At 36.9% G+C, this 10,537-nt stretch overlaps 1 protein-coding gene across 1 annotated transcript in view; it reads right to left on the bottom strand.

Annotated features, from left to right (window-relative positions):
* Positions 1–231: 231 nt before the first annotated feature.
* The window catches only part of UCHL3 (ubiquitin carboxyl-terminal esterase L3 (ubiquitin thiolesterase)), a 40,148-nt gene continuing 29,842 nt past the window's right edge, over positions 232–10,537 (bottom strand). Inside the window, exons 7-9 of the mRNA XM_010185795.1 lie at positions 4,705–4,780; positions 2,204–2,262; positions 232–954 (exon numbers count right to left, since the gene is read on the bottom strand). Of these exons, the coding sequence (XP_010184097.1) occupies positions 871–954; positions 2,204–2,262; positions 4,705–4,780 (219 nt within the window). The 3' untranslated portion in view covers positions 232–870. The remainder of the gene's footprint in view (positions 955–2,203; positions 2,263–4,704; positions 4,781–10,537) is intronic.

Here is a 10,537-nt window from a genome sequence, read left to right as displayed (position 1 = left end):
CATCATGGCTATCGTAACATCTACAGTCTGTTCTTGTTACACAAGACTTCATTACAACAGGAATTACTTCTCTATCATTCATTTCCATTAGGTGAGGTACTTCACACTGCTGTATTCACCTGTGTGTGTGTGTGTTCCCTCCTACCATTTCAACTAGCATTAATTACTAGCGTGGCTTTTCCGGGGCAAAAATCCACATATACAAATAGCAAACACTGGTTGAACTAAAGCTTTTTTGACAATTTATTAACATTATAAGAGCTGAGAAACAAAATTGAGATTTATTAAAAATGTAAAGATTAAGATAATTTTAAAATGTTAGTGCTCTCCAACAGTAAGAAGAAACAGTCTTTTTTTCTGCCTTTTTTTCTTCCATATATTTATTTATAAATAATGCACTGAAAAAAAATGCTTTTGTCTTTTGAATCACCTGGAAAAGTTCTTAAAATATTCTCGTATCATTGTAATTAAAAGATAGCCTTGTATTTCAAGTTTTTATCCATTAACATATCACATACTCCACTCAAAGTTTAATCTGTGAATGATACAAATAATAATCCTGCTCTGAATTAACTCATCATGGTTATGATGAAATACCACAGACAGTAATTCCCCAAACTTTTAAAGGGGTGGAAGGGGAAAAACCCACCACATAGAAGTCTTGCACAAAATGCATGCGTGTAAATAAATACCCAAACTTTCCTCAGGAACAAGCATCAAGATATAGCAAGGACAAATGCAAAGTTTATTCCATGTATGCTACAATTAATCAACAGGTTAGGGAAGTATCAAAATTTGTACTATTAACATATGGCAACAGTTTTATTGTTACAATACATTGCAATAGATTATCCCCACTGGAAAAGGCTTTTAAGCTGCAGACAGTGCAATTGCATTAAATCTTAATTCTTCTGGGTCACGTTCCATGAATTTCTTGCAAACTTCTATTGCATCCTAGGGAAAAAAGTAAAAAACAAAAAAACACAAAACAAAAACCACTATAAATCATACTTATTAAAAAAACCCCCACAAATGAAATATGAAGATATGTTTTATACAAACTATGCTCAAAATGGATTTTTCCATCAAGGATTACTAAGTAGTGTGACAAATCTACATAAACTGTATTTCTAATTTGAGCTACCACTACTCAAGATTATTTACAGTGTTCATATGGGCAGCATAAGAGAGCAAAAGTTTTATGCAGAACCTTAGCAACAATCATTTCTGTGACTGAATATTACTTTGTGCAACAGATCTGTTGCTTGTCTAAATTAATCTCTGAAGTTTGCCTTTACCAGTATTGCCATATTCAGAAATTTTTCCTTTGTCTCAAGATGAATCTAAGCTGTGTGGGGTAAGTGAAAGATTATAAGTAATTCCTCCATCTAGCTTTAGGGTGCAATCTGGAGAACACATGTTATCAGGGAACAGAAAAAAGCCACATAAGAAAAAAGGGAAGCTTTATCCAGCTTCTCTCCCTGCCTAAACAAGCACAAATTGTATGCAAACTTTACAGACATTAAGTCTATGCTACTAAACTATAAGAGGTTTTGGTTGGTTGGTTTTTAGTTTCTCTGGTTTCTTCCTTTTGTAAAGCTAATCCAGTCTGAATACCATAAAAGTCAGATCTATAGCTTCAACTTTGCATCATTCTGTGGGGATGGCGGTTTATCCTCCCAATTCAGTGCATGTCTTTCCAATTCATTGCTCAACTAAACAGCTCCTGACACAAAAAAGCACCCAAAAGAAGTCACGAAACTGGAGAAGAATGATTATTAGCAAGTGTCAGAAAGGATATCAATTTCTGTCCAGCATGGCACCTATCAAACTATAACTAAACAAAGGAAAGACAATGAGAAATTGTCCCAAGTTTTCAATCTGAAGACTTCATCTCATGAAGAATTTGAAAGGAGGAGGGGCATACGAAAATCTCAGCACAGAAGAAAACTCAGTCTGACCTTCTCTCATGGCCAACCCTTCTGATGTGTCCTGTTATCATGCCGTGACATTCTGTCATCCAGAGTCACAACATGAAATACCTGTTTTAAAACTTAGTAAATTTAATTTTGTCTGACCATCTCACTTGCTCTATTCCTCATCCAACCACAAACTGCAAGACTTTTGTATAAATATATTTATAAATTTTGTGGGAATGTAAGTATTTTGCAGAACACCTTTTATGAAGGTTTTTTATTCTTACCTCTAAAAAAGAATCATCACTAGTTTCCCCATGGTTTATTGGAAATGGCTTGCGTCCATCTGTTGAAACACAAAGCAGGATTGAACAACACAAAATTAGAAAAGCTTCATTTTTCCAGTGAAAATTACTTGAACAGATTTTTTTGCTCTTCACTTATAAAAACAGTACCTCATTTTTCATTAAAGCACCACACATGCAGCTAGCTATTCCCTGGCCTCTCCTCCACAGCTGACTGCTTCAACAGGTACCATTATGTACAGTCTGTTACGTTAGAAAAATGCAATCAAAACAACAAAATACTTTTTTAATATTTTACATGAAACCTTTAAGGCTAGAAGTTGCAATAGTTTTAGTGCTGGCATAGTAGTTCAGTTTTTCAAGTGGAGAAGAACAATTTCAACTATGCTTCATGGATTCACCCAGACAAGACAGCAGTACGTCTGTGGTCTTTTGACAGCTGTGATCAGGGACTCCAAAACAGCAGAGAACACCAAACCCACCAGTTTGAAGAGTCTGGCATAACTGAAATGTTACGTTCATTTAAAATAAATAAGCATACAAACCCAATAACTTTAAGTACTTTCACAGCATTTAAAAATGGTTACTGTAGTTAATTTTTTTCTCCCATTTGCAATAGAAAAATGCTATCATTTTCAGCATTTTAAAAATAATTTTATTCATAAAAATATGTTTCAGGTTATCTGTGAAGAGCTAACAGTATGAGAACATATGTCAGGATATCCTAAGTATTTGCTAGACCAAATTCCCTTTTGGGTCTGTCCTCCCTTTTAAAGACTTTTCCCTCCTCAAAGATCCCATCAAAGTTGTCAAATCTTCCAAACGACATTTTTCATAATTAAAAACAGATTCTAAGTTAGGAAACTTCTTTTTGATTTACATGACAAGAGGGCTTTCATTATTCTAACAACCATGATTGAAGACACAACAATGCAAAACCCTCAGAACGAGCCAGAGAAATAGAAATGAATGCCCTGAACTGTTGCAAGCTAAGCTTGATTTTATTTTTTTTTTTAAACATACAACTTGGCAGAACATTTTAATTTCATGTGCCTATAAATAATGTGCTTTCTATGGCAAAAGTATCATAACCATTTAATATGCATGTGTTTCCTTAGAATTTTCTGCCTGCCAAAGCCCACATGTTGGCCACAGTGACTGAAGCCAGTGAATTAACTGAAAAACCTTCTCCCATTTTCCTACTTTTAAGTATTTTATTTGCTTTGTTCCACAGGTACAGAGAAAAGTTATTTTAAGAACAAAGAAAATAGTAGTATTGGCCTTCTACTATACAGTTGAGCTAAATGTTTAGGGTTTTTTGGTGGTTTTTTTTCCACATTTCAACAAAAAATTCAAGTGGGCTTTATCTTCCATAATTTTTAAGGAAAACAGCTAAACATTATAATGAAAAGTTAACAATGAAAAGGTAACAAGGAAATAGCAGCATGCAGCTAGATGAAGAGCGAGCCATCTGTCATGCCTTGAAATTTAGAGTTATGAAATATTTATATTGCATCCTACAGTAGTTGCCTCACTATTTGATCTATTTCACTGACAGACACGGAGCATCATAGAAATCTGTGCCTATTGTTCATGACTTACCACTGATAATAACCCTTAGATCACCTTAATATTAACATAAACATTTCTTATATGCCCCAGGTTACGAGTAGCAGTCACTTCTTAAGGGCACTGCTTGATTACACATTGATTTTCAAAAGATGAAAATGTTCTCACCATAAAATACTGCAAAAATTACGTTAGGAAAGACCAATGACTTGCAGTTTTTAAATCCTGATCTACTTGCTAGTTTTCTGAAGTGCCTGCAGCAAAACCTAGTTGCCCAGCAACATGTTTAAGATTGGAGTCATTGGAGAATATCTGAGCAGAACTTGGTGCTACACAATCTGAAGAGAGGGATAAAATAGCTATAATTCAGAAAGCAGAGACAACTGGTTTACAGTTAACTGTCTAATGACCACAAAAAGGTAGAAGAAAAAATAACCAGCCTATAACAAATGATTCGCAGAGTATTATTAGTATCTGCTAGTATTCTGACTACACAATTTCAGTTTAAATACTAATTAATAATATAGGTAACATTTCTAAAGTGGCATTTATTAATTCCACAAGCAATTCAGGGACATAACAGTACTTTCCTCTCAGAAACTTTGACTGTTTATCAATGTTTTCTTGGTTCCTGTCCTTGTAAATGACAAAGAAAGTTTAGAGCCAGTCCAGTATTCTGTACCTTTTTATCTTTATAGGAGGGAGCTGAGGGAAGGACAATCCAAAAAAATAACGGGAAGAAGGCTGCAGCTGTTTGACAGAACATCTCCACTCCCCAGACCCTATGATGCAGTTTAAAAGAACGCAAGAGCTACATTAAATCAGGTAATCTCTTTCAAACTTTGATAGCTAACACCATTACTACTTGTATTTCTCTCAAACAAATGGAGAGAGCAGATAAAAAGTGTCCTTACCCAGTTCATAGAGATGACCACCTACATTAACTAGTGCAATAAAGTGAAGATCTACTTTCTCATCTATACTTGGTGCCTGAAAGACAAAACAAAACAAAAAGAAATTGTGTTCACTAACACTCTTATCACAGTATGATTAATGAGAACACGTCGTCATAATACGCAAAACACCTGGCCAGGTGAAACCACAAATGAGAAGCACACTCTGGATCTATGCAGAACGGCAGAAATCACACTGCAGAACATTCTGGGATACAAAGCAGCTCTCTGCAAATGCACAGAATCCTTTCAGTAAAGTATCTGGAAGTATTTCCAATTATAGATTTAGATAAAAGCTTTCGTTTTCGTTACTGAATTATTACTGGTATAAACTCAAATACATCAATGTTAAAAACAGATATCCATATAAATAGCAACTCTTACACTAACCCATCTCCCATACAGCCCGATGCAGGGCTGAACACTGAACCAGCAGTATTTTAAAAATGAAAATATTTCCTTGGTCAAAATAATTTCTCATCCTAAGCCATGTATAGTACAGTTAACCTGTTCCCTCCTCAATCCGATACTCCCAGGGTACAATTCACACATCTTAGCTGGGAAGGAACAACCAGATGTTGAATAACCAGATGTGCCCAGAGCTCTGGCTCTCAGACACTTCCAAAATTTCAAAGTGGCATCATAGGCACCATCACCACATACCATGAAAGGACTGAGGTGCAGTGATGACTTGAAGTTACATGACATAAAAAAATGGTTGTAGTTGGTAAAGAGCTATCTGGCCTGATAGCTTTTGCTTGCTTTAGCTGGCCGCAGAGTTTTTCAGAAGAAAATGGGGAATGCACGGCGAGGTACTCTGCCATCACACGCTTCCAGCATACACTAAGCAGTGGCTTTTAAACTCCTGAGCCAAAAAAAAGGTACACCACCACTGTTGTGTTCAATAGCAACTGATGGTCTTGTCTCCTCATCAGTCTCTCCAGTCCACAATTCAAGCAGATACTGTCTGAAGGAAGGGGAAAACGCACCTCAGTTTTTCTTAAACTATCAAGAATCTGACTTCTGTGAAAATATGTATCATGCAGTTTTCTTCCATCTTGTAATTACTATTAACCTTATGTGAATTTTTGAAGCCCCCCAAAAAAAATCTAAAATTTTGCCAGAAACAGTGTCGAATGAGCTGCAGAACCTTACAGTCGCATCCTGTTTTCAAGATCGGGTTAAAAGTTTCCTATTTCCTGATGGTCATGGAAAAAAAAAAAAAAAAGAGTTTAAAAGATGACCTACATTGAAGAAATGTAGCAAACAACTAGGAGAATTAAAAAAGGAACAAGAAGTCATCGCAAGTCCTTCGATACATCAACACCACAAAAGAACACAGCATTAGAGGAACTCCCAACAGCTTACAAAAACTCTACCTAGCAAGCTCAAAACTGAAAAAGAACAAAAAACCCCACACGACCTCCCCTAACCCACCTTTAAGATTCATCTCCATGACCAGCTAAAGCATGAAAGATGCAAATACCCTGTTTCATCTTTGTTTCAGAGGGCCTAGAATGGGAAAAAGTACCTTTCTACCGCTGAAGATGAGGTGGCTATCAAAGGGACAAGACCACCTTTGCACCAAAACTCCAAGGGGTCTTTTTCCCCTATGGTGTAAGTTATTGCCCTTGAGAACTGTGCTTTACACAAGGCCAAATAGAGCCAGGGCTCAGGAGGAAAAAACTCAATAATAATAATTAAAAAGGCAGCCTCTAGAGTTTGGCAATCACAGCTGCAAACTTCCAAGGACCCCAGGTTTCCGTAACTTGCTGAAAACCACCCATGACAGCAGCTGCCAATCAATGGGAGTGACAGGAAGGTGCCACTGATCAACCAACAGTTTAGAGGTGTCTAAATTGTGGTGCTACAGAGGTGTGCATGCAGCCAATGCTGAGAGGCCTTGCCAAATCCCACACTGTCACATAACCCTTGTGTAGACATATGACTTCCTGGCTGCTCACTTACCAATTAAACTGCCCAACTGGGAAATTGGGGCTTAAGGAGTTTCAGGATTAGGGGACAGACTATGGCCAGTCTCATTCTAGGAAGGAAAGGGCTTAGCATTTAAAAGCCTGCATCCAAACATGTGCTACCTGGGCTCAGATTGACATTAACTAGAAGAGCTCGAGGCATCACTATTTCAAAGGACTTTGACATGTACAGGATTTGGTTCTGATTACATTTAAAGCACATTTGTCCTGTTGACCACTTTGAGGGTTGTGTTCTTTGTCAGCTTCTAATAAACACCTTTTCCACAGAGGGACACTTGGGATGCTGAGCCTACAGACAGTCAGAAGATGGATAGGGAATCTATCAAAAAACACACTTTTCATAGAGTTTACTTGAAGACAGTGCTGCTCCTATAGAATCCTGCTGAGTTTTTGTACATGCCTAATCTAAATAATTTGCTTCCATTAACTTCCATTGCTGCCACAACCCATGAGAAATGTTACTGCATTTTTAATTCCCTGGCCTCATAGAAAATATTAAAGTTCCACGCCATTATTAAAGTTTCTACCACATGCTCTAATGTGGACAGTCTCCTTCCTTTGGGATTTGTTTTAATCTAATGTAGCTACTAGTAAATTTACCACTAGGAATATCTATTACTTTTATTGAAAAATTAGTATTTCAGTCATTTTTGACAGGTAATTATTTGCATAATCTGTGCATAATAATTTGCACAGAGAAACAATAGGGTCTGAATAGTCAAGATGACCTAAAACTTTGTATTATAAAAATTGGTTGCTTATGACTAAGGCAAAGAAGTAATTGGATTAAACTTTCTCTATGTGTTGAATCTCATTCAAAATCTCCCCACCTCTCCTTAAGGGCAAAGAAGGCACTCATTGCACACAAGAAGCCTATTCAGGCCAATTTCTGTTTCACTGGGAACCTCTAGAAATCCTAACGCTTCAACCAGAAGATTTTAAATTTCAAAGGAATAGAAAGAAAAGGTAATGCAGGCTCATAGGAGATGTCTTTTGTGGTCTCCTTGAAAAGCTACACCTTTGGGCAAGTTTTCAGCTTCTAATAAACACTGTGTGAATGCTTAAAAGAACAAGAGAACAGAGCTTTAAGAAGTTTGCCTGCATGTCCATCAACAGGTAGCATTTTCATAAGAAACCCAGTGGATTTTCTTTTCATTACTCTTCGTGCCAAAGACCACCGTAACATGAACATGAGTGCTGGCATGAGCTGTTCCTTCAGATTTTTTCACTTAGAAGCCCAGTCTGTGCAAAAGGATATAGCAGATTCGGATGATCACAGGTATGAACCCCAAGGAAGGAGAAAGACACAGGAGTCTAAATAAGATGGTTGTCTAATCAGGATTTAGATCTAACCTATAGGATTTACAACTCATTTTTCAAGTCTTCTGAAGAGCACTCAGGGAAAAAAAAATTGTATTTCTTTCCCATCCAGAAAAGACAGAAAGATGACAAATCCCAGTGTCTTGGGTAGCTTACAGAAGCTTATACTAAGGTTGAAAGCATAAAAATAATTAAAAAAACCCTAAAAAATAACAGCCAGTAGATTTGAAACTGATTTGAAAAGGAAACATGCAAAAAGTTTAGTGCTCAAAGTGATGGTTCTGAGAAATTAAATCACAAACAATTCCTGACTGTTGTGAGAAGTCAATCTTAATTGATCTGTCTCGGGTTCATATCCATTAGTTCATGTTATTGAAACAGCACCTCTACATTTCTTGCTATCCTTCACTAGCAGATTTCCAATCAGTAATTTTTAAAATGTCACTTCCCAAAGTTTTGACTATACAGATGATAACCCTTCCTACTCCCTACCACAAGATTTGTACTGAGAAATTCCTTGATTTTACCTTTCAGGACTGCATGCTGTCCTCTCCTCATGAACTACAACAGTCTTCTTCCTTCTTGTTGCATTAACCTCTAGAAATTCAGTGGTGAACCCCTATACCACTGTTCACCCAATCATACCAGCTGGTCTAATAAAGTGTATTTCATCACCTACACAGATAATGCACTTAGGCCATTATCCCAAACTAAGCCAGCATTCAGTTTTCATGCATTTGAAATCTTTTAATCTTCAAATGTTGCTAACTTAGAACAAAACCGAAATTTGATGTGCAGTGGGTTTCTTTCCACCAAAACTCCATTTCTGGGTCAAACACACAATTTGGCGGGGGGGGGGCGGAAATTATCTTGCTCTCACAAACACACTGAACAAGTCCTCACTGCAACCTGCTTGGAATTTCTTTATGAAATATCACATTATAAAAACATGTTCAATGTTACATAACAGATTTCCAACTACAGGTTATTATTTCCTTACAGTTGCTCTTGAGAGAAAGGAGTGAAGCAAGAAGTCTCAAAAACCAGTTTAGTAGAATGCTTTACATTACAGGTAGTGATTGTGAAAGTGAAAAACACCACTGGTGTTAAGAAATAGGCATCAAGAGTGTCAGGTTCTGGAAGAAAGAGTGATAAAGACTGATAAGGAAAATATAACTTTGCAGAACCTTGAAGAATACAAATTTTCAGGTGAATCCAATTGAAAGATAATGCTAAAAGTGACTGAAGTCTAAGAGAAGAAAAAACCTTAGGGTTTTAACTATACAATTTCACTCACAAGGAGTTACAAGAAGCCAAAGAAGAACATATTTAGAAATACGACAGAATGTTGGGTATGGTTTGGATTCAATAAATTTTGAAGTCAAGGGGAAAAAGTGATGCAATTGCTCTTGGGTAGATTAGGCGTCTGTAATTCCCATTTTGAAGCTTGGAACGTGCTTGGGCAAATGTACTGTGTAGGCCTGAGAAAGGTATTTGAATACTGATTGAAATTCTGCAATTAAAACAATGACCACTGGAATGATGATCACAAGTTTCAGCAAGATCATTTCTGTCTCATTCTCGCAGAACAGGAACGTATCTATTCATGCTCAATGCACTGCAGTGAATACTTGCGGTATTCGAAATGCTCTGGAGTTTCACAGTTGACCATACAGAGCTTAATTTAGAGCAAGGTATCCCTTGTTCAGAATAATGGAAAAAAAATCTATAAGAAAGGTGTTGAGGGATTGGTCTTGAGTGTCAGCCCAAAAATGGACAAGAAATTCCTTTGCTAAGCACTGCCTTCTGCATTTTTCTACCATGCTGCCACAGTAGACAAGCTGTCTCAAGCTTATTAACCCTATGTCCCTCACTACAGCTAGAATAAGCAAGTGCCAGGTGAAGTACAGTTCCCAGCTACAGGACAGTGGCATCAGATCTTGAATGGGAGGATGTCAAGCAGAGATGGCCTCTATCAATGACGAGAGTGTCTGGACACAGAATGTTGATACAAACACAAATCTCCCTTTAGATCCATAAGCCAGAGGGATTATTCAGCAGTATGCTGCTCTAAATAGCTAATTCTTGCTTTTCTTTTATTTTCTTTAGGAACTTTAGTCTGACACAAGAAATAAATGAGAGAAAAAGAGAGTGTTTTCTCCAACCTGAGAAGCGTAGGAAAGAAAAAAGAATTAGGAGATTAGCTTCACATATGAAAGGCAGCAAAATGATCCTAAGGCAAGCAGAAGCACTAAACTAAAAGAACAGATGAGCTGGAAGAATAAGAGATCATCACATGGACTGAGGAAAAGTCAACATTACTAATGAAGCATGTTGTTACCTATAGTTTGCCACATTTGCAATTTATCAGGGTTTGCATAGAACATTTCAGGACAGGTTTTAATTTTTTTTTTGTTATCTGTTGTTAGCTCATCTGGAGACCTACTCTAAAAAAAGGTCAATGAAAGTTTTCAAGTAGG

This window comes from Mesitornis unicolor, unplaced genomic scaffold (assembly GCF_000695765.1).
Source record: "Mesitornis unicolor isolate BGI_N332 unplaced genomic scaffold, ASM69576v1 scaffold46, whole genome shotgun sequence".
NCBI lineage: Eukaryota > Metazoa > Chordata > Aves > Mesitornithiformes > Mesitornithidae > Mesitornis > Mesitornis unicolor.
The sequence above is the reverse complement of the archived record's forward strand: the minus strand, read 5'-3'. Positions and strand labels throughout refer to the sequence as shown.